Source organism: Sabethes cyaneus, chromosome 1 (assembly GCF_943734655.1).
Source record: "Sabethes cyaneus chromosome 1, idSabCyanKW18_F2, whole genome shotgun sequence".
Lineage (NCBI taxonomy): Eukaryota > Metazoa > Arthropoda > Insecta > Diptera > Culicidae > Sabethes > Sabethes cyaneus.
Window position 1 is genome coordinate 167,628,500 of NC_071353.1, and position 25,554 is coordinate 167,654,053.

General features: G+C 42.1%; 1 protein-coding gene across 2 annotated transcripts in view; it reads right to left on the reverse strand.

The window, feature by feature from the left end:
- The window catches only part of LOC128739110 (low-density lipoprotein receptor-related protein 2), a 174,872-nt gene that overhangs the window by 60,867 nt on the left and 88,451 nt on the right, over positions 1 to 25,554 (reverse strand). For both annotated transcript variants that reach the window (XM_053834528.1, XM_053834529.1), the window contains exon 3: positions 5,868 to 6,011. In XM_053834528.1, coding sequence (XP_053690503.1) covers positions 5,868 to 6,011 — 144 coding nt within the window. The remainder of the gene's footprint in view (positions 1 to 5,867; positions 6,012 to 25,554) is intronic.

A 25,554-nucleotide genomic window follows, 5' to 3' on the forward strand; every position in this document is an offset into this window, starting at 1 on the left:
AGTTTTCTTTTTGCATTTTAATTCTTGCTTTGTTTCAGTGTTGCTCAACGTATTTTTTATGCCCTTATTTTATTCAACATTTCAAATTCTCAGAATGCTGCCTTAAACAGTATCGATAAAGCTAATATCAATACTTAGCGAGCGATATATTGAGGGCATTGATAAAGCGGCGGATTGAGTAAATTGATATTCAATTATCGATACTTTCGGACATTTTGCCCAACCACTTGGTTTGCCAAATGATTTCTGCACAATGGTTTCCTTCCATTGAATGAGCCGAGAAGGAAATCATTAGACGTCAGAGTAACGGGTGAATCATCATCAGTCTGACTCGGAATATGCGTCAAGCGTCGGGATTTTAGGATGTTTTCAGTTTCGGTCAAACAGATTTGGCAAAACTTCGCCAGTCAGCTTTCTGGCTGGTAAATTCGCTGTTAGATTTTTCTTAAAACTCCTACTGAGCGTTCCCAACTGCCACCCATGTGAGCTGAAGACAGAGGCAGAAACTGCCAGTTGGTCTCCGACTCGTCAAACTTCTTCATCAGCTCGTTCTGGAGAATGGATTGTTCTGCTTCTTGGAGCACAGTTTTTGCACAAGTTAGTGGATACTTCGTACGGTCCAAACAAAATCAACACCATAGTCCCCGGGTGAAGGCATACAAACGCCTCGCTGGTAAATTAGCCATATTAATTGTAGCATTGACCGGGCATTTGCTGCTAATTTTGGCGTAGACCATTCGAAGCTTTGGGGTATGAAATGAGGAGCGTCCAATATAGCTCTAGCCATCCCAAGCCCCTACCTAGCGCCTCCACGTGGCCATATCTGGTAATGCTCTATTGAGTAGCCAAGCTAGGAGGTGCGATGCTGGATGGTTTCCGGCTGCCTGACTTCAAAACCGAGGTTTTGGACAGACGGCGGAGCCACACGGCCTAGCTAATTGGTAAGCCTAATGAGTTATTTTAATTATTTTTTCGTTTTAGCTTATGAAGCATCTTCTGCTATATAGTAAAAACTTTGGCCAAAACGAGTTTTAATACTGCACATGGATACCAGAATGAAAAATTAAATTAACTATTAGAAGCACTTATGGAACCTCAAAGGATGCTACTTTATTTCATACGAAGGACTGCTGGTGAGATTGTTCTATTTTTACCATATATACCGCATTTCATCTTAATATTATATTATTAACAGTATTATTATTGATATCATAAATGTGGAAGGCTGGATGATGGAGTGGATTGCCAACCTGAATCCTTAAGGTCTGAAGCAAATATGGGACTTCTCAATTCAAAACAAACAAATCATCACGTGGGTTCAAGTTGGTACAGCGAAATTGATTATTACATGGAAGGATCCTAATGCTGGAAGGCGACTCTTATAACCCCGAAATGCGCACAAGTGCCTCTGCTTGTGGGTCCGCCCAATCCCTTTTGGCCCTTCTGTAACAGCATTAGTGTGAAATTCATTTGATAATCAAATTTGGATCTACTGTAATTCTACCCACATGCATTGGCAAGTCCTTGAAATGATGGTGGCTTTCCCCTACTACTAGACCATTCGAAGCTTTGGGATCCTAAACATTTGTCGAATCTCGTTGATACAAGTCTCGTGATTTTGAAGGTGGTATTTTTCGTGGTAATGTACCATTATCAAAGCGGTGCGGTGATATGATGGCTACGGGGTAGAATTAACGGGTGCTTAGCATCTTCCGTTGCGAAAAGAGAAACGGCCAGCGTCCACGAATACAATTTCAGAGCTACATATGATACAGTCGAGCACGAACAGCTGTGGCAGATAATGAACGAGAACGGTTTTCCGGACAAGCTGATGCGGCCGATCAAAGCGACACTGGAACGAGTGATGTGCTACGTGCGTGCTTCGGGGGGACTCACGAGTCCCTTAACTAAAACTGACGATGTAGAATACGTTAATTAGAGGTAGAGTACAAACGGAAAGTGGCCCAAGCATACGAACCACGCGTTGCAGCAGGCAACACTTCCCATCGTGATTCCCATCGTACACCTGGCGAAATTTGAGAGGCTACGGTGGGCTGGCCACGTCGCAAGGACGCCGGTTGACTGTGTAGTGAATGTAGTCCAACGTAACGTCCAGGTTGAAGCCGACTTACGTGTGTCGAAAAGCTTAACGAATTGGCGACGAGTATCCCAGAACCGAGTACAGTAGAGAGGAATTCTTGATACGGCAAGAGACCCCCCGGCTCTATGAATGCTACTAGAAGTAAGCATTAAGTGGAATGTGGCAGACTGTGGTGAGCTGGGCTCGTGGCTAGAATGCCCTATGAAAGAGAACTCAAAACTGCTTGCGGTGAAGAACCAGGAAGAGACCGTAGATTCTGGGGCAGACTCCGCGACCCGGTGGATGTGCGTTGTTGGGGATGATGCGTGTTCGAAGGGATTGGAGAACGGCGCTTCAGGACCGACAATGTTGGAAGACCATAATTCGTTAGGCACAGGATCTATAACTGACGGTCGTCTCTAAAGTAAAGAAAAGTGAAGTAAGTGAAGTAGCTATCTGTGTCAGCAGACCGACACACAGTGGGACCATTCTGGAAAAAGGCGCTCAAAAGTCTTTTCTCGCTTTTCCTGACGTTTTTGAGCTTAGGTGTCTTTGGAGAAGTTCCTTAAAAAAGTATTCTGCCCGGCCGTGATTTTTGGCACATATATACTATATTCTATGGCGGTTCAAGCGATGCTAACTTTAGCTGCCAGTAGGTGCCAGTTTACGGAAAAAAATACTTGTAAAAACGGTAAAATTTATGCTTCAAATCAATTTTTAAAGCAAATCAAGCAACATGCGATATTTAGAGCTTCTAGAAAGTTACGTATTTTGATGGTATCAAAAAGTTTGTAGAACATTTCAAACCCGTAAGATGAGGTTTTGTGTATAAAAAGTTTAATAAACTGATTTTAAGGGGGTCACGACAGAAAATCAATTATATCTCGCAAACTATATGATGCAGATACTTAGTATCTTTGGCAAAGTTGATTGAAATTGAAAGATCTACAACTTTGCCGAACACATGAACATGCTATCTAGTTCCTATAAAAAGTTAATTTTTTCAAATGTGTTATCCCCTTAATATCTAATTGTAAGAAAATGTCAACAGATGCAGAATCGTTTTTTAAGGAACTTAAGGAAGTCGTCTCCACGTCGTCTCATCTCGATCTTGGGCCACTCGACGACGCCGATTTCCCCAGCGTCTCAGAAGTTGCAAGTCGTTTTCGATCTGGTCGAGCCGTCTCGCGCGTTGCATCCCGGTTTCCCGTTGGTTCCCAGTTTCAAAAATCATCGTCGGTCTAATAAAGGTTTGGCATATTATCAACTCCGTACGGCGGCGTACGTTTCTTGATAGCAGCGGTTTGTGAAGGGTAAAGTTGTCCCTATTTTCTGCTTGAATGCGCCGCTGCGGCGTCTTCTTACAAGTGTTGTCGTCCTCGGTCGCCAGCGATCCTAAATACACGAGCCCATCTGCCATTTCCGGTTCACGCCGTCAAAGGTTACCGTCCGTGGGAAGCGCACGTTTGTCTTCTTTGAGTTTTTTCCTCTCACATATTCGGTTTTCGACACGTTTATTTTTAGCCCAATCTTCCTAGGCTCTGCGTCAAAGTCATCGGCGAAGCCTAGGAGTTAATTACCGTTGCTAAAAATTGTGACTCTCGTTTCGATGCCCGCTGTTCAGATCACCTCATCAAGAGCGAGGTTGAAAAGCGTGCAGGTAAAGCCGAAACCTCGTCTCAATTCTCATAGTGTCTCGATGGGAGGGCTGTGTCCACGAGATGTGCACGAAATGCATCACTTGCATCACAATATAGCTTTGATCAGTCGTGTCAGTTTGTACGGAAAACTGCGTTCGAGCATTATTCGAGCCAGAGCTGGTCTCGATCGACTGTATTGTACGCTGCTTTGAAGTCAATAAAGATGTGATGCGTGGGCAAGTTGTACTCCTGACATTTATGCGAGCACTGTCAGGTGTTAAAAATTTGGCCCGCCGTCGCGTAACCTCCCATAAACGCCGCCTAAATTTCCTAAGATTTGATTGGTGGTACATTGCGCGGATCCCCGAAAAAGGCTACACGTAGCGGTGATTTCGATGGCACACTGAATTTAGCAGTAGCTCCAACTTTTTCTGAAAAGGAAATTTTCACATTTATTCGGCAGGAGTTCGATTCATTTTCAGTAACATCGGAAATTCTACTAACGCGATCGCTTCGAAGTCCAGTTCAGACACTAAAACAGACGATGATCTGGCTTCCAACAGGTTGTATGTAGAATGGGGTTTCACCATATCATTTGCGACGGGATCGTTCCCCAGATTCACGGTTGAGCTATGTCTGCAAACTGCTGCTTTCTCCTTGTTTTTTCCTTTACCAATTTGCCCGTAGTGTCATGTGTTGAGTGCTGGCAGGTACTCGCATGCCTCGCAAACAATAATAAAGGGAAAATCAGAAAAAATCCACAACATTACTGTTTTCCTCTTGTTCCGGAAACTTATCTGCTGCCGGCAGATTGTCTATCAGATCCTGGTTAGGGAGCAGACTGATCAAATGTGGTTTCATACTTACTCCAATACGTTTCTGTAAGGGATAAATGTCGCTTTACCTTTTCCAAATTACAGTCTATTAGGTGCTCCGGGCGGCCCTAGAGTTGATGAAGTTTGCTAATCACCTTCGGGACCGACATTGGCAATAAAATTGCGTGGTTTAGCGAAATACAACGAATTACGAGCCTAATAAGTGTGGTTCAAATGATCCTGCTACCATCTAATTTTCCGCTCCTTTCCCCTTTCACCTTTAATTACATTACTTTCTTCTACCATTTCCCCCAACTCCTCAACTATTGTAACGACTATCGTTATAAAAAATCGTTCAAATGTCTGACTTCATTGTTAAGTCAACACAACAACACGAGGTTAAGTATTTTTGACTTGAACAGTCCGCTGTGCCAGTGTTAAACATTTAGTTTAGCTTCATGCATGAACTCGAACATAAACTAAATCAAACAACAAATGGCACGCAAACAGCTTGTTGGATATTCTGGAAGACCAACCCCGTAACAGGCCTCGCAAATGTTCGTAACGAGCAGGTTTCACTTTACCATACCCACTCCAAAACAAGGAAATAGTTTTTTCGCTAATAACAAAAAAAAGTCGAGCTGATTACGGTCTGCAAAACAATTCCCTTCCGTTGGTTGGCGCCAAGCCCATCGTTCGTCGTCGTCGTCGTCGTCGAACATCACGCGGAACGTGATGTGAGTGTGGTTCTTCAGCCCAGCCATACATGCCAACACCGTGGCATACACGATCACACACCGTGTGTGCGGTGTTCCGACATGATGTATCGGTACGTGGCGCACAAGTGGTTTCATTTTTATTTTATACTTTCCTATTGTATTGTTTTTCGTTCCATTCCCGCCGATCCGACCGACACCGACCGATCGTCCGTATGTACACGGCGGTGGCGCAACTGCCGCCAGTTTCTTCTTCTGACGTGTGCAGATCAATCGGTTGTAGTGTAGTGTATAGCATGAGGGGGGGCCGTGTTATGGAACATCCAACGGCGTGCGCCCAAGCCCACAACAACCCAGCTCGGGGCCTACCCTCGTTACCTACATTTTTCACATAAACAGCGTGCACCCAATGACCAATTACGGCGTGCTCATTATCGCGGAAAGTCGTTATGCAATAATGGGCTTGCGATTGCGATTTCTGGCAGCTGCGGAACTTGGCCAAGTCTGGACCGCAACTGGTCAACAATGGCCTGTTGATTGACGTGTTTACCAACGAACCGTCCGAACCAACCACGAGGAAAAGCTGCTCCATAAACGACGGCGACAATATACTTACGACAGTGATTGAACTCATCCTCGCCCTTCTCGCAGTCCTTCTGATAGTTACAGACCGACGTCTGGGGGATACACTTGCCCTCCGAACATCGAAACGTCCCCGATGGACATGGCACGTCAGTTTCGTTCCTAAATATACTTCCACCTGTAAATGGGAGAACGAGAGCAAAAAAAAACAAAAACAAACTTTAGTTGACAGTTGAAACAATTCGATCAAAGTGCCCCACAGGAGGCGTTGACTTTCCAGTGCTGGTTTGACATTGCAAAATGTTCAGAATTACAGGGTGATCACTCTGTACAAAGGAACAAAGACAAATGATGATTTTCGATCTGCTTTTGTAATGCACTATACCTACATGTTGCTTTAACTTATTACAATAAATAAACATTAAATTCCAATATTAAAGTTCCAACAAAGCCTTTCATAAAACAGTATAAATAGTGTTGAAATACCTACTGCCACTTAAACGTTATTTATGTTGCAATACAAATTGGCAAATTAACCAAATTGATCTCGCTGCTGGAAACTAATAACTCTGGTATGCCAACTTTTATCAACATTAAACCCACAACTTGCTTCGCACATTTTCTAAACGAGCACGAATCATGTGTGTTCCATTTAGACGTCAACTCCAATGGACGACTACTAGTGCAGCAGCATAACAGTATCAAAGTAGCCTATCATGAAAAGGGCCCCGGCGGATTAGCTACCTCATTCGTGCAAGCCCGGCACTGTCCGGCCCGGCCGTCCGTTTGTTGTTCCGTTTCGGGTGGCACGGTCAATGCACTCTTTGCGTCGTCGCTAAAGCGACGGCACCCATCATGTTATGGTGAAAACATTTATGTAGATGTACCCTCTCTATACCTATTACCAGCCTACTAACTAGCGTGCAGATCGATCATTATAGATCCTATGTGTTGAACAGCACCGCCAGCAGTAGCAGCCGATCCGTAGTAGGCGAGATACGCTGCTTCAACATAGTTCCGACATTGGAGCATAAAAACAACGTCAAAACAATGGCAAGCAAGCGGTGACTGGCATAAATTGGCCTGTCCCATTCTTCGTTATGCGTTGTTTTGGTTGATGGTTTCATACTGGCACTGGTGACCGATCATCGCGGAGCGATGCGATGGATGGTACGTGGGAAAAAACGCAGATGGTTGATTGATAGTGAACTTTCTCAGCTAGATGATCTTCATCGTTTTTTTTGGGGGGTTGGATAAAAAACGAAAAACATCAACCGGAAAAAAACAATCACGTCGTCTGCTGAGAAACTGACCACCTGATCAGATTGATGACTGCTTTATGAGTTTTTGAAAAGCTTCGAAAAAGACTAGTGATTTGGCAATCATTTTGAAAGAAAATAGTAGGCGAATGCAGCATTTAAATTTCGATACCAAGTGGTATAGGCGCGATCCACGCGATCGCGATCAACAACTGTTTGAAACTAAGTACGACGCCGCGGCGCTCGTTAGCGCGGCTTTTTGCCTGCCAACTAATTTAATTAAGCAATTAGGTATGTAGTTGGACTGGACGGTCCAAGGCGTTGGAATTTTATCAGTTTGCTGGTCGTTTTCTTTCCGCGATCGTCGCAATTGGTTGATGAGCGGAATATTTTATGATTTTTTGCTGTCAAAAATCATTTTCTAGGGCTAGGAAAAATGTTCATGAAAACATAATTTGAATTTCATAGTACTTAAACAAGGAGAATGTAGTATGGGGAGGATGAACCATGAACTCGCTCAACTCTATGGCGAAAAAACTATTTCACGAATACGGTGGGCTTGGCATATTGCAAGATTGATCAATGATCACAGGCCCTGCGTGTGAAATGGGGAAACCGTCTTGAAAGAACGCTTAACATACTTCTAGTCATCCCAAGATCCAAATACCTAGCGCCTCCATGTGACCACACCTGGAAATACTTAAATGCTTACATTTGAGTAGCTGCGCTAGAGAATTTCTCGGGTGACGATTTCAGTTTCACTACACTTTTGTCATGGCATTTATGACCAACTTTGGTCATGAAACCCAATGTGGGAGTTTGGTGAAACCCTCGTTCTTGCTAAACTTGGAGCTAAACTTAGGCAAAAAATGGAGCAACGGAACGTGACCCTCCCACGGCAGTCGGCAAAGCAGGACCAAGGTGGACCATAAGCCAAGGTGTAAATCCGTGCCAATGACGAATGTCTGGAGGGGTCGAAACATGCCAGCCGCAAACGGAGTACTTTGGGCATCTTGCTCCTACTGATACCGATACTCTGGCACGGTTGATATTTGTTTTCCTTAGCGTTTCGTGGGAACAACCTAGTGATATTATCCCATTTCCCATTTATGTACAAGATGAAAAGAAGAGGGCCCAGGTGAGAACCTTGTGGAACTCCAGAAGTGACTTGTTATGGTTCGGAAAAAGTGTTTTGAAAGCTAACTATTTGTTTCCGTTTGGTGAGATATGACTGTAACTATTTCAGAAGTGTTTCTTTTATTCCATATTTTTTCAATTGTGTCAAACGCTGTACGTATACTGAAGTCAGTGTAAAGAGATGCTACTTTGTTTGCCATTGTCCGTCGCATTCAGAGTGAATGTTATAAATTCCAAAAGATTTGAGATAGTTGAGCGACCTTTATAAAAGCCATGCTGCTTAGCTGTAGTTTGGTGTTTTCCTTTATTGAAATGTGTTTCAAATAGTTTCGAAATACATGAGATAATGGCAATTCCAGGAAAATTACGTGTGTCAGCCTTGGCACCAGATTTGAAAACTAGTACCAAGTGGGAAGATTTCCTTTTTTCAGCGACATATTGTTAATTTTTTTTCCTATTCCTTACCGTTTACTCATCGGAATGGACCTCAGCCGCGCACTCAAAGATCGTCAAGACACAATTACCATAAGTCCAAACGAAACAGAATAGGAAATCGTTCATCAAATGGAAAAATGATTGCTATCGAACTGATCTCCTATGGAAGTATGACTAAATCTTGTTGCCAGACAGTCTACCGTGTGCAAAAAGAATGCAGGTTAACGGAAAAAGCGAATCAGCAGAGAACCTGCATTAACGATCGCGTTGCAAGATAAGATCATTAATTATTATTTGTTAAAGGACTGTGCTAGAAAGTTAACTAGCCTGGAACTACAGGAGACTCGAGAACGAACTTGCCTTTCTGTTCTTCTGGGCTTGGGAGTAGCATGACATTTTCATTGTGCAACTTCTACTAATTCAATGCTTTGAAAATTATTAATCAAATAACGACGCTGCACAGTAGTCAAAAAGGACGGAAAGTGGAACTTTTTTCCTAGTGTGTTTTGTTTTTTGTTTTATCGTTTATGGTTTTCAGCACTTTTGTTCGTATGAATATCCCCGTTAATCTAAAACTGTCAAAAGTTAGTCATCGCTTACTATAACGAAAATAATAAAATAACTTTTTTGTGTTAAGAAATATAGACATAGCTTCTTCGGCAAAGTTGTAAATAATTTAAAAATAAGCAACTCTGCTGAAGAAATAAAATTTCTATCTTTATCGAGCGCTGAACTATAGGGCATATTCTTTAAAACATCTTTAAAAATTCGTTTTTCATACTTAGCTTTCCTTAGTTGCATTTTACAAGAATACAATGTTCTAGGAAATTATCGAGGCACTCAAAATACACGTTTTTGCAGAAGACCGTAAATTTGTTGGACCTTTACTTGCTAAGTTATTGCATATTCATGCTTTAAGTTTCCATAGCTTCACTAGTCCATGGCGTAAAATGTACTCAAAACACATAACTTTGCAGATGGTTTCCAATCTCTAGGACCTTTCCTCATTTTAACCTTTATTTTTCCTCAACGTCACGAGCCATAAGCGATAACTTTGTAAGGAAAGGTCCTAGAGATTTTCAATCTTCTGCAAAAACGTGTATTTTAAGTCTTTCAATAATCGCCTAGAACCATATATTCTTGTGAAATGCAACCAACATGAGCTAAGTATGAAAAACTAATTTTTAAAGAATTTCCAAAGAAAATGCTCTACAGCTTTGCACTCGATAGAGATAGAAATGTCATTTCTTTAGCAAAATTGTTTGCCTTTATGTTTTCTATAACTTGGCCGAAGCTTCCATGTGTCTATCTACTAACCCAAAAAAATGGACGTGTATCGAGCCTTTAGCGAACGCGAAACACCTAAAACGTATGCTTGCCGTACTCTCATTTGGGTGGTTGAGGACAAGCGGAACTCATGCAAGTTTATAGTATTCGACTTAAGCTTTAAGATGAAGTGCTGATTTCATAAATCCGCTTGCCCCATTTTATCTCATAGGCATGTGAAGCTATGGAAATTCATAGCTTGAATATGCGATAACTTAGCAAGTAAAGGTCCAAGAGATTTGCGGCCTTCTGCAAAAACGTGCATTTTCAGTGCTTTGATAAGTTCCCAGAATAATGCGTTCGTGTAAAATGCAACTAACAAGAGCTAAGAATGAAAAACTAATTTTTAAAAAAATTTCAAAGAGAATGCCCTATAGTTCAGCACTCGATAAAGATAGAAAGTTTATTTCTTCAGCAAAGTTGCTTGTTTTTACATTATTTACTACTTTGTCGAAGAAGCTATGTCTATATTTCGTAACGAAAAAAAGTTATTTTCATAATACTAAGCAATAGCTTACTTTTGACAGTTTTACATTAAGGGGGATATTCATACAAACAAAAGTGCTAAAGACCGTAAATGATAAAATGAAAGCAAAAGACACTAGGAAAAAAGTTCCACTTTTCGCCCTTTTGGACCACTGTGCGCTGGTCACGACCAAAAGGCTGTACTACATAGGAAAAGGAAGGAATATTAGTCTGATATTGTGGATTTGTGTTAGTAAGAGAAGGTACAGATCAGGGTTCATTTTGGTACGAACCGTTACATTAAAAACTTCACTGCTCCGTGAATTAACCGTTTCATAACAAAAATCATACAAATAACGTATCTGGGCGCCCGGCCACCTGGGACTCCTGTATTCGGCTTTTCACCTGAGTCAAACATGACTGTAAATTACATTACAAACCGCTATTCAAAACTGCTTGCTTGAATTTAAAGCTGCATAATTGTTACGGCTTCGGAAAAATGTTATCAAAGTTGTTGCAACGAACGAGGCACGAAAGCAAACGATGCTGATCTCTTACAGTAAAATACTCATAGCCTGAACACCTCAGCACCATTAACGAAAGCTGAGAGTAATAATTTGCCTCATGAATGGTTGGAACAAAATTATATTAAGAACATTGGCCACTGCGAAACAAGTTGAAACAGTTTCAAATTCTGAACGGTTCTAATGAAGATGTAGATAATCACGCATTGCTAATTAGCTCACATCATATGTAAGGAAGTAATTCTCGCTGAAATGGGGCCACTACTGACACGAGGTCTTCAAATATTGAAACTTTTGCGCTTAATTGGTTGAAAATGGTTAAAAAATAAGAATTACACTTTTGATACCTCGAAATAGTGGACCCCTCGTGCGCCAGGGGTCTAACGGGTTAAAAAAAAGTTGAATTTTGAGCAAACCTAGAGATCTATATCATGTGATATTTCATAAATATGCCATGGAACAACTAACAAATGGCCCGGTTCTGTAAAGAAGAACAGGGCTTTCAAATAGGGTAAAAAAATATTTGGCGGTCATCTTGGATTTAGTAGCCATATTGGATTTTATCAAAAAATCGCCGTTTTCACCATGAGCCCCCAATCGATTTTTATTTTAAGACCACCATTGGAAAGCTGAAAAAATGCTACAAGAAACATTCATCAAGTTACGTGTGTAATGGCATTAACTAAATAAAACAATTAATATTCTGTAGCAAGATATTCCATTATATGAGAGTTGTAAACATTGATACAGATAATTAATTGTTTCGTTTATTTAATGCCACTACACATGTAATTTGATAAATGTTCCTTACAGAATTTTTTCTCAGCTGTCCGATGGTGGTCTTAAAATTAAAACCGGTTGAGAGGATCATGGCGAAAAGGCGATTTTTTGATAAAATCCAGTATGGAGACCAAATCCAAGATGGCCGTCAAAATTTTTTTTTACTCCATTTGAAAGTCCTGTTCTTCTTTTTTACAGAACACATGATATAGATCTCAAGGTTTGTTCAAAATTCATCTGTTTTGAACCTGTTAGACCCTTTGGCGCACGAGGGGTCCACTATTTCGAGGTATCAACTTACAATTGGATTTGACATTAAATTAGATCAGGGAATTTTATTTGAATACAGAATTCAACCTGGACTTAGGTTTTGCTGAAAAAAAGTGGGCTTACAACTAAACTGAAAATAAGACATAAAATAGGGCACGAATTAGAGTTGAAACTGGACTTAAATTAGAATTGAAATTGTGCTTAAAATGGGACAGGAGATTCGACCTGAAATTGTACTTAAATTAAAATTAAAAACGTACTTGATATTAGAATTGAAATTAGCGTTGCAACTGGAATTAAATTAGACTTGAAAATGTAGTTAACATGAGACGTGAAATTAGAAATGAAATTCGAGTCAAATTCAGCTCAAAACCGGACTTGAACCAAGACTTAAAACGGAACATGAAATTGGACCAGAACTGGAATTGCACCTTGAAATAGACTCGAAATTGGCGTTAAAAGTGAACTTGTAACTTTTCTTGAAATTGGGTATGAAATTTAACTCAAAATTTGAACCAATTTACTTTGCTTGGTTCCACTGTTCTACTGGTGTCGACCTCTCCTAGGCGTTCGATAAAGTTGAGAAAATGAAGCGTCTAGGCCAACCGAAGTGGAAATGCAACCTATCTAACTGGTCGCACTGCTTTCCAAAATGTACAAGTAGCTAAATCTTATTACTTTCCTATACCATCTAGAGTTCCTCAAGGCAGTACTCTGGGACCATTAATTTTCGTGCTTTTTGTGAACGGTATTTGTGATGTACTTAACTCTGGGAAATTGTTATGAAATTGGAACCATGGTTGGATAATAAATTGGACTTGAAACTAAACTTGAGTTAGGACTGGAAAACTGACTTGAAAATGAACTTAAATCGGATTTTGAATTGGACTTTTTAGACTGATTAATGGTGGAAGGATCCCGTCCACGTAATCCAACGAATGACCTTGGTTACTCGCCAGGATGTGCTCAATTTATAAAAAAAATATCAATGCGAGAAGGTTTGAGTCTAGCTTTCCTCGAGTTGATTTAATAAACATGATGTGGATAAAATGCTAGCTAGTGTTGAGACTGAGAGTGAGGCGGTCCTACTGGCTCGAGAAGTGCTGAAAACTATTCACTCAAAAGGTGATTTCGAAATGCGAGGACGCCTATATAATTTAATAAAATTGGTCGCCGCGCTAGAAAAAGGAGCAGTTGTTGGCTTAGGTCAGATCATCGAAAATGGATGCACCAACCGGATTTGTCAAAAGGTTGTCGTTGGTTCAGAGGGCCTGAATTACTGTGGCAAACAATTGAAAAACGGCAGTCAGAACCGTTGAATCAGTCAATCATGGTTGAAGAAAAAGTGCTATTAAATAGAACTGGATTGAGAAATTCCCATGTTGGAAATATTTACCACGAACAACAGTGCGGTTTCTCAGATTTCGAAGCAACTTTAGAGATAAAAGTAAAAAAAAAAAACAAGATAAACATGAGAAGAAGGAGATTTATTTCCTGCGGAATTGAGAGTAGCTTAGTATTTTCTCTACATTTATGCACAAACACAAGCTTACCCAAGTAAAGTATCCTGTCTGCAGCAACATTCTGCTTTAGAAAGAATAGCTCGTAAACTCTAGGCCATTAAAAAGTTAAAACCAAGAAACAATTATCAATGAAATCGGAGCATCCAGACCTCACTTAAACTTAGACAATCTGCGAGGGGAGGGATGTCAGGTGTATATAAGTTGTACAGAACGGGCCCCAGGATGCTTCCTTGAGGCACACTTGCAAATGTTTACCTACAGGCACTGTTCAGAGATACCTGGAAGACTCCACCAAACAGATTGCTTTTTTTTTGTAGGCTTATTTTTACGGTGAAAGGAGATGGCACTTTGAGATTTGAGATGCTGGTGTTGAGATAAGGCGTTGCAGTTCAATGCAATCCATTTTAATTACATTGGAGATTTTTACATCGCCAACATAAAAAGACCGCTGAAGAAAGCTGACAGTTTATTTATAGCAAGAGCAAAAGCAGTGGTCTAAGGTTGCTCCCCTGTGGTAAAACTTGCTTCATTTAGAATTGGAACAAACTTTTGCTCATGTAGTGGCGCTCTTGGTGGACGGATTTGGAAGTTCTTGGCGCCGACGTGTCGAAAATTTTGTTTGGCTTCACCCATGTATTTTTGACATTCCGCAAAACGACTGTATTTTGTAAACAAACAACATGGAAGCCGAAAGAAAGGAAAAAATTGTGCACAGCTATTTGGAAAATCCATTGTGGTCTGCATATAGGTTAGCTAAACAGCTGAAATTGCCCAGAAATACCGTATGGCGCGTTATCAAACGGTCAAGCTAATCATCGGAGGGGAACTGTCAACTGGAAACTGCGCGGTAAGATTTTGAAGACCATCAGGAGGAATCTCAATCTGTCGGACCATGATTTGGCCAGAAAATTCGGTGCGGCCCATAGTACCGTGAGAAGAATTCGACTCCGGGAAGGATCAAGCCGTATCAAGCTAGCAAACAGCTAAACCGAACCACAGAACAGAATAGTGTGGTTAAAATTTGTACTCGACGGGTGTCCACTGATGGACAACGAATCCTATGTCAAGGCTGACTTCGGGAATTGGTTTTCGCCGACAAATTTGCGCGAAAATTTACGATTTGGCAGGGCATTTGCATCAGTGGTAGAAAAACGAAAGTCAACGTCGTCGGAACTGTACCAAAAGGAGTGTCTCCAAAAACGAATTTTGCCGTTCATTCGATCCCACCATCATCCCGTGATGTTTTGGCCAGATTTAGTAAGCTGTCATTACAGCAAAGTCGTTCAAGAATGGTACGCAGAGAAAGGGGTCCAGTTTGTTCCGAAAGACCTTAACCAAACCCAATTGCCCCCCGGTTCCGCCCTATTGAGAAATACTGGGCAGTCATGAAAAGGGGACAAAGGGACATTGTCAAATTGTCCTGAAGACCTACTGGAATAAGATTGCCAAAACGATTGACGAAGAAAGTGTGCGCCGCCTAATGAGCCATGTTACAGGAAAAGTTCGAGAATTCCTTCGAAACCGTGATCAATAATTTTATGCGTATTTTTTCATAAAAGTTTGAAGAAAATGCTACATTTTTGTAAGAAAAGATCTTGAATTCAATCTTCTATTTATATAAGAGGCTTATGTCTGTACCGAAAACCAGGTCTCTGACAGGACGCTATAAGAGGCTTATCGGTAACTAAAAGCAGGTCCCACAGGACGCCATGCTTTCGTAGTAATGGGTTGTATTCTCAGTCACCTAACTGGTCGACTGTTGGACTGTTCGATTGCTCAACTGGTTGACTAGAATGCTCGACTGGACTTGTCGATTTGATTGCTCGACTGGACTGATTACCTGAACTGCTCGACTGAACTGTTCGATTCAACTGCTCGACTCAACTGCTTGATTGGACAGATCGACTTGACTGCTTGATTGAACAGCTCGATTTAACTGCTCGATTCTCCTGCTTGAAACATTTGCTTAATTCACTACTCGACCCGACTGCTTAACTCAACTGCACGATTGAACTGCTCGACTGGACTGTTCGATTCGACTGCTCGACTGGACTGCTTGACTGGACAGCATGATTCATCTGCTCGACTCAACTGTTCGATTCGACGCTCGACTCAACTGCTCGATTCAACTGCTTGATACCACTGCTCGACTGGACTAGTCGACTCAACTGCTCGACTCGACTACTCGAATGAACTGCTTGACTTAACTACTCGATTGGATTCGATTCGAATCGGTTGCTCGACTCAACTGCTTAACCCGATTGCTCGATTCAACTGCCCGACTACACTATTCGATTTGATTGCTCGAATCAACTGACAGCATGATTCAACAGCTCGACTAGACTGCTCGACTTAGCCACTCAACCCGACTGCTCGACTCAACTACTTGACATAAATCTTTGATTCGACATCTCGAACTGCTCGATTCAACTGTTCGACTGGACTACTCGACTGAACTGCTCGACTCAACTGTTCGACTTAACTGCTCGATTGAACCGCTTGACCCGACTGCTCGACTAGACTGCTTGACTAAACTGTTCGATCTGAGTGCTCGACTAGACTACTCGATTCAACTGCTCGACTGTACTACTCGACTGGACTTCTCGACTGGACTACTCGACTTAACTGCTCGCTTAAATTGCTCGAATAAACAGCTTGACTTCTGTTTGATTCGACAGCTCGACTTAACTGCTCGACTCGACCACTCGATTCAATTGCTCGAACAACTTCTCGACCGGATTGCTTGACTGAACAGCTTGATTTAACTGTTCGACTAGACTACTCGATTTGACTGCTCGAGTTGACTGTTCGACTCGACTGCTCGACCCAACTGCTTGACTCCATTGCTCAACTCGATTGCTTATCGCGATATCATATGGTCGGTGTTAAATCAGACCGGACCAAGGCGCAAAATTAAAAAAATGAGTTAATGATATTAAACGATCAAGAATTTTCTAAGCAACATTTTACTCTAATCAGACTACATAAATGTTGCAAACCGCCAGATGTTTTTATTCAGTTAAATAAAATCCAATACGACCATTAAAAAAAATTGTTTCAGTTTCCGGCTATGACTCTTTTATGTACAATATTTTAGAGCTATATTATTCAAGACAAGAACTCAAAGAATTAATACAAAGATTAAACATCTTCACAAACATTGGCCAAAGGAATGTATCCGCAGTTTTCTGAATTCTGAACAGACATTTATATTTTCCGGACCGTAAGATTCGGGCTCAACTAGTAAGAAATAACTGAAATACACGCAATTGTTTTTGTTCCAATACTATCTGAAGCAAGCTTTACGCCAAAGATTTTGCAGGACGAGTTAGAAAACTCGGATCCAATCTTTACACTCAGCCTACGGTGTGTTGAGTACGAGTTTAGCCACTTGCAGAACGATGCAGATACTCCCAGCTTCTCCCGCCTAGCAAGGAAGATGCCGTGATCAACCCGATCAAACGCTGCTTTGAGGTCTGTATAAATTTGACTGCTTCTGCTGTTTGGCATCTCGTTGTACCATGTTATAACTATTCTCATGGTTTACTTGATATATCTTTCAGGATGAAGTGTTCGCACTGCTTTCGCAACTCGATAGTGATTCTCGTAGGCTTTCGGATGAATTTCAGCTCTTGAAAACGAAAATATCAATGACCTGATAGGCTGATATCGAAAGAATTTCATGTAATTCATCGACATTTCGCCGGCATGCCGGCATTGGCGTTGTTGATTTCCTATCTTTAATATTGCAGCGATTATATTTGGCATTTGGTCGTCGTCGTCACGGTGGATATCTCATAATTTAACAACTGATCGAGAGAAAGTTCGTGTCGATTGGTTATGATGGTTCCCATGAAATCGCACCACAATCGCGATATTTCAAACAACAACCGAACAATGCTAACAACTGGGTATGAAATATTGCACTACTTTTTTGAGAGCTGTGTTAGCTAACATGCCTTTGATCAGATAGTGTCTTAAAGATCGTGACGAATCAGGGATTTATGCATATGGGCCCCAACATGTACATACAATCGATTGTATCTAACAAAACATTGCGAGCTTATTTCGTTGGTTGTGCAAAAACACAAGCATTCGTAAAGAATTTCATCGATCATCTGTGGTCAGTTGAACAAAGAAATTGGTTTTAGGTAATGTTATCATGTTGCAATAGATCTTAATCATCAAGTGTTCGAAAAACAGATTAGTGAAAAATCATTTTTCAAGCAGTTACACGGAAAAGGCTTGTTTCCAAGATCATTACAATCGTATGACGCACAAAAAAACCCATATTTGCTTAACCTTGCGGACGGTCAAAAGCAAAAGTATCCCTTGTGGCACGAGCAATCATCGCCGGACACCGGAGAAGACCTTCGACCGCGTATTCCGTTGCAGAGCACGTCGCCCGCCAAGCCAATATACCGATCCATTTCACATGTAAATCTTCCGTGAACAGCGGGAAAAAATTGGCTCTGTACTGAGCTGAGTCAGTAATCACGAACTCGTTCGTTTGTTCGGTTTCAAAATTACACTCACGTCGTCGTCGGTCTGTCCCGTCGCGTCCGTCCTTAGTGCACCGATGATGCACCACAGGCAAAATAAGACCCCGGAAACGGTACAAATCAATCCACCTCACTCCGCTGCTGCTGGTGGTGCTGCTGCCGAGTGCCAGGGGGAGACCTTCGATTATCGATTCTACGTATCTGCTGGATCGTTGGTTGGTTGGTTGGCATATCAGTTGATGCCTATTACTTCTGTGTCTCTCTCGCTTCGAGCGAACCGATCGATGCATAATTGAGCCTAATTGAATCTACCTCGGTCGCGTATGTCAATGTCAATCCGTCGTTTGGTCTGGTTTGGTTTGGTGGTGGTGAGCTATCATCAGACACTAGTCAGTCCCTGTCAGTGGACTCAAAAACCCTCCCTTAGGGTGGAAAGTCCTCCTAATCGCAAAGGAAGACAAGGCCAGGAGCTTGCTGTAACAATTAATTTTTCAAATCGTGATAAGTAAAGTTATCTAACGACACTCTTGAACCGTACTTCAGTGGTGAATGTTTAATGGCACCGCCATTAGGAAAAGTAGTTCAACATTTCCAACTTGTTAGCGCGGTTTCAAATAACATTAACATTACCTGATGTAATCACGCCCAACAGCTATAGACGTACGCAACTTCACACGCACTTACACTCATATCAGACCCAGCGTACGGCCTTATATCGTAAACGTCAAAATTAAGGCTCTCTAATTGGCCTGCGGCCTGCCTCTAAGTAACCGTGCGGTGAGCCACCATTAACCGTCGTCGTCGCGCTTTGCTTTCTTCAATTCAACCAAACCAAACTAGGCTTTAAGTGAATGCACAGGAGAAACAACGTAAAAGAAACACCGACTTGGTCGGTTCGGTACCAGCACCAGTCATAGGTTAAAACCATTAACCACAAATTGTCGGAATTGGTCATTCAAGAGTCGTGAGGAAATAACGTATTTTCCGCCACATCGCACTCGGCCCGGCCGAAGGCCGGACGATGCGGGTTAATTTCAATTTAATCGTAGAGATTCGAACGGAAGTTGGGATTACTATAATGGAAGTTTAAACAGTTTCGGTTCGGATTCGGACCGAATTTGAACGACTTAATTCATACGTACCCGGCCCGGCGTGGACACCCTCAGGCAACCAACCGTGTTCGATTATTATGTTAAAACATCAGAAACTCTGGTCGGACGGATCGGGCCCGGGAATGTCTGCCTACCGAAATCGACCGAAAGTTCGTGAACGCCACCGGCGCAGCGTGGCGGCGGCGGCGGGTGGCCCAAGCAATCATCGATAATCGTTTTACATTCCCGAAGCACAATTAGTTATCGCACTTCCGTGGACAGATAGTGAGTGTTAATCGCGATTTTGCTACCACACTTTTTTTTCACTTTCAGCCAGCTTTGCTGGCACATTCGAACACGTACGACGCCGTCGGTGGACCACCCCCGGGCTAGCTACTGACACTACTATCGGTAACACAGCAGGCGGCGCCGGGCGGCAGGCGGTTTGACATTTTCCCCTGTTTTCCTAACCAATGCATCACAGCAAACACACGCCCGCCGTCGGATTGCGCTTTTCATTTCGCAAATCCGTTGCGGTGCTTGTAAAAGGTGTTTTTTTCTTGCTGTTAAGGTTAGTATGTACCCGTTAGTAACAGTAGCTTAGCAGTCGTCTGTACCTAACATCCGCATTTCAAAGCTGCCCGGTACGACATAAGTACAGTGCGACTAATTAAGACAAGCCAAGTTGCAGCGGTGCCGTGTGGCCACGAACAGGCAGCAATCGAACGCGATGTAGTACAAGGAAAGTTTGCCCTCACCCTTCGGTGATGGGAGTCGCACGGGGCAAATAAAATGCGGCCATGTCATTTTCTCTTGCATCGGTATTTGAAATAGTGGAAAATATGTGCTTCTAATGAGAGGTGATAGCGGATACTAAACTAATGATATTAACACTTTCCAATTGGATAACTATCCTATTCAGCTTTTGGCGATGAGTAAAGTAACCCATGGGCAAACGATCAGAATAAGTGTCTGAACTCTACGTTTTTCTGCATGGAGATTATCACTGCGACCAGTATTATGATTATTTTTACTACTTTTCAATCAACCATCAACCATCAACCAGAGTGCAGCACGAAAGGAGGGTATGTGTTTTTTCCTTGAAATTTGTTATTTTGCATCCCTATTCCCGTTCCTAGAACTATGCAGCGGAACAAGTGGCTACATAACGCACCTCGAGTTAGCATCACTCTTATAAACTTGCCCCGGGCAAGAAGAGGCAGCTAGCCAGAACCTTAGCTATGACCAATGAAAAGATGGATGTTGTCAGCATGTTTTTCAACTCTACCGTGGCTTTGGGGATCAACTGCTTCTCTGTTTGAACACGAAATTTCGGAGCCGATCGTCCGTTTGAGGTTCGCGCAAAAATTTTCTAACGGTCGCTGGATTTCTTCGGAAACTTGGTGTGGGCAGGGCTTTAACTAGTCCTGTTTTTCTACCGCGTATTCAGATTCACACCGTCCGTTTAGTGATAGAGTACGAACGCTATGCATAACACAACCTCGCTCAGTCATACCTCCGATTGTACAACAAAATCAATGCGTTCTGATCTTATTTTACATTTTCGTTTCGATCATGTTGTTTTTACCGTTTAGAGCAGCGAGTGCAAAACAGTTAATTGACTGATTGATTGTTAATTGACCACACTAACGAAAAACAACCGCGCTATGGCATGATTCAATAGTTCAATCTTCACCGCTTCACCGGAAAGATATATTTACCAGCTCTTTCTGGGTGATTCACACTATGTCCGAAGGTATTTATTATTTAACTTACATGCACCTCAGATTTCTCTTCACAGGATGTTAGTATTAATCAAAACAATTAATTTAGAGAAGGCCTTAAAATATTCAATCTTGGGTATTTTGAAAAATTCAATTTTCAAGGTTATTTCGGGGTCATCCCCTCTCAAGAGATCATATCCATTGTAATCGACCACTTCCGATTTCAACCCAATTTGGAATAATTGCCTATGCCGACCCCACATTTTATTTCTCAAAGTTTTGTATGGATTGATCAATCCCCCTTGCAGTGACAGGCAGTGAAAAATGAGTATTTTCGAAAATCTGAGAAAAATGCAGAAGCGTCACCTATACTATCTTCTATGGCGGTTCAAGCGATGCTAACTTTAGCTGCCAGTAGGTGCCTATTTACGGAAAAAATACTTGTTAAGACCGGTAAAATTTATGCTTCAAATCAATTTTTAAGGCAAATAAAGCAACATACGATATTTAGGCCTTCTAGAAAGTTGCGTATTTTGATAGTATCTAAAAGTTTGTAGAACATGTCAAACCTGTTAGATGAGGTATTGTGTGCAAAATGTTTAATAAACTGATTTTAAGGGGGTGATGACAGAAAGTCAATTATGTCTCGCAAACCATATGATGCAGATACTTAGTATCTTCGGCAAAGTTTAATGAAATTCAAAGTTCTACAACTTTATCGAACACATGAACATGCTATCTAGTTCCTATAAAAAATATTTTTTTTTTCAAATGTGTTATCCCCTTAATATCTAATTATATGAAAATGTCAACAGATGCAGAATACTTTTTTAAGGAACTTCCCCGAAGCTACCTAAGCTCAAAAACGTCAGAAAAAGCGAGAAAAGACTTTTGACCGTCTTTTTCCAGAATGGTCCCACTGTGCGTTGGGTAGTCAGAGCCACCCTCCGTTCGAGGCTGTTGCCTTTCTTCAGAGGAGATTTTTTAAATGACGGATCGGCTATATGCGGCGGGCACGAAGTTCCTCACGATGTCCAGCTTCGTTGCTACGAGGTGCAGCTGGCAATACGAATAGAGCATCAAGCGTAGTTGCTTGATTTTTCGCTATGGCAGCGGCAAATATTGATATCAATATGTTTATATACTTAACAGGGTTGCTACAATTGGCGTTACCGTGAATTTATCACCAAGTAGCAGGGTACTTACTTACTTATATAGCCGAGAGCCGGGGTGGCTCTTGCCGCATCAAGAATTCCTCTCCATTGTACTCGGTCCTGGGCTACTCGTCGCCAATTCGTTGCGCGTCTCGACACACGCAAGTCGGCTTCAACCTGGTCGAGCCATCTAGCACGTTGGGCCCGTCTATTCCTGGTGCCAGTGGAGTTCTTGAAGAAGGAATCTGGGAACCTCTCCGAGCAGTGCCTGTAGCTCGTGATTCATACGCCTCCGCTACTCTCCGCTTTCCGTCTGTACTCCGCCAAAAATAGTCTGCAACACCTTTCGTTCAAAAACGGCAAGTGCACGTATGTCTTCCGTGAGTAAAGTTACTGTCTCAAGTCCGTAGAGGACTACCGGTCTGATTAGCGTTTTGTACATCGTCAACTTTGTACGGCGGCGTATGCTCCTTGATCGAAACGTCTTGCGAAGGGAAAAGTAGGCTCGATTGCCAGCTTGAATGCGTCGTTGGATCTCCATACTCGTATTATTGTCGGCGGTGATCAGAGATCCCAAATATACGAACTCATCAACCACTTCCAGTTCATCGCCGTCAATAGTCACTGTCCGTGGGAGGCAAACGTTACTTTCTCGGGGGCCCCTTCCTACTATATATTTGGTTTTCGACGCGTCAATTTGTCACCTTATCCTCCTAGCCTCCGTTTTTAGTCTGGCGTAGATTGCCTCCGCCGTCCCAAGGTTTCTAGTAATGATGTCGAGGTCATCTGCGAAGGCTAGCAATTGGATACTCTTGCTGAAGATCGTTTCTCTCGTTTCGATGCCGGCTCGCCGGATCACACCTTCAATAGCTTTATTGAATAACATACAGGACAGTTCATCCCCTTGCCGCAATCCTCTACGCGATTCGAAAGGACTCGAGAGTGTCTCCGAAACGCGCCCGTAGCACATCACTCGCTCCAGAATAGCTTTGATCAGCCGCGTCAATTTGTCCGGAAATCCGTACTCGTGCATTATCTGCCTAGCCGTTCTCGTTCAACTGGATCGTATGCTGCCCTGAAATCCACGAAAATATGATGCGTGGGCACGTTATACTCTCGATATTTCTGGAGGATTTGTCGAAGAGTAAAAATTTGATCCGAAGTAGCACGGACTCCCATAAAGCCAGCCTGATACTGCCCTACGAATTCTCTTGCTACTGGCAAAAGCATTCCATCAAGAAGGCTGGCATCTCTTCCCCACGCCCATACAAATGCCGGGTAACAGAAGCAACTGCGCACCCCTCAGGACAAAAGTTGAAGCTGTGTATACATGTATTGGTGGGAAAAAATGTGTGCAAGCGTGTTAATGCATTGCATACGTGTCTCTGTACATCCATGTTCTAATTTACACACACTAGTATGTGTTGGTTCAACTTCAACTCGGCAAATAGCATTTCTGTTACTGTCTCTGGGCTTTTGGCAGAGTTGCCAGACTTCTTGATGGAGTGTTTTTGCTATTGGGGATAGACGACGCCCTTTTTGTAGATGGAACAGACTACACCTTCCTTCCACTCCTTCGGTAGTTTCTCCTGTATATCTTCCCGTTTACCGCCAGCTACGAAGGACAGAACAGCGGTTTAGATATTTCCTTCTCGTCGATCATTAGCCGCAGAAAGAATTTCTTTGGAAGCTTGGTGTGGGCGACATATGCCGTTATCGCCTACTTCATTGATGCGGGACGTAAAGTGCCCGGTTCAAGTAGGGTGCTGGACTAATTTTGATGCGAATTAGAGTAAGGAACGAATTAATTAGGTGTCGCCTATTTTAATCAGTTGAACATAAATGAGCTTAAAATGCAGTATTTTGTTCATATTTTTTGGCTCTTTTGATAAGAACATCATTTTGAATCACCTAACCATAGATGTAATTCATACAAACATAATTGACTGTTTTTTCGACAAGAAATATGATGAATTAAAAATTGTACATGAAACATTTCCAGGTTATTTTTTTTTTGTGGTACATAATGAGAAAAAAATGAGAAAAATTCAAAAAGCTGGACTATAGTGTGATGGCACTGTGTGGGATTCACAATCGTGTACATTGTGCCTGACCACTAAAAAACTCCTTACTTTCTCCGTCCATTTCCCACTCTCCCGGAACAACCGTCAAGTATTATGGATGTAGGTTATGTTTTACGTCTCGTTACGTGGATTCTAACTGACCGTGCTGGCTCTTTGATCTTTTCTCCATCTTCGCTGTAGCTCCGACATAATTTATAAAACTACGCTACTAACAGCATTCCAGGTGCTTTCCTCTTTGCACATTTCATCCGTAATGTTTTGCACATTTAGGCTAGGTATCTCACTCCGTATTACTTCGAACCTTGGGCATCCGAATATTACATGTTTGTTCCACGGTCCCGCTTTATGGACATGATAGCGACGCAGTGTAGCCGAACCGATGCTAGTACTGCCTAAAGCAACCGTGTTGAGATAAGAACAGCGTCCGGTGGAAGTTCACCTCTCCAAGTCTCCATGCTTCCTTTTCATCCAGCTCAATAGAATATCGATATGAGCATCCCATTCCTGTTGCCATTTGGTCAGGGATTCCTTTCTGACAACTTTTCGGGTTCCTTTGGTTTCCCTTCGCATAGAGCACTCCCTGTCTTCCACCATTATTGTTATGTCGATAGGGATCATTCCTGCCATGACGCATACTACCTCGGATAAAACTGTTCTATAAGCACTCTTGACTTGCATGGCCATGAACTGTATACAGTTTGTTTGTAGTGGCATTCACGATGGCGATGTTATGGTCACCTTCTAGTCTATATTACCTTACTACTACTACTGCATCTACACTTACTCCATCTTCTTGTTTACTTTCATCTTGTCTCTATCTCTTTCTAAACAGCAGTACTCATTTGACGCGCCGCAGCGCAGTGCGGTGTTGCAACAGCGAACTCTCCAACAGTGATATCCACCCACTACACCGCTCTACAGTTACCGAAAGTACCAAACCTGTATCTCGAATGTATGAGAAAATAAATTTCGTATCTCACTTGTAAGGGAATTAATCATCCAAAGATTTCTCTCACAAGAAGGGGCTTATTATACCAAGAAATGTTCCTAAAGACACTGTATGCGAAAAACTTCACGTTTTGACGCAATATCACACGATCACGTATTTCGCTGTTTGGACCACTGTGCTGTGGCGCAGGGTGGCTAGGCTGCTAAAATAGGAGGAGCGAAAAATTGTGTACAGTCCTATATCTCATGTGTATGACAACCTTGACAGTATTCACTTGCAGCACAATGACGAATGCAGGGTATGAATTTTACATCTTTTACTTTACTTGGCTGCTAAACTTTCAATGACTCCTCGAAAATCTGAGACATGCACGAAAATTGAAGAAACTTTTGTGTGTGCAATATTTTTTCGCCATACTCGAAGATAAGAAGAGCACTCTTTTCGTTTCATAATTTATAAAGTTTGTGCCTGCCGTATGTCACCTGATGCCGGAGTTAT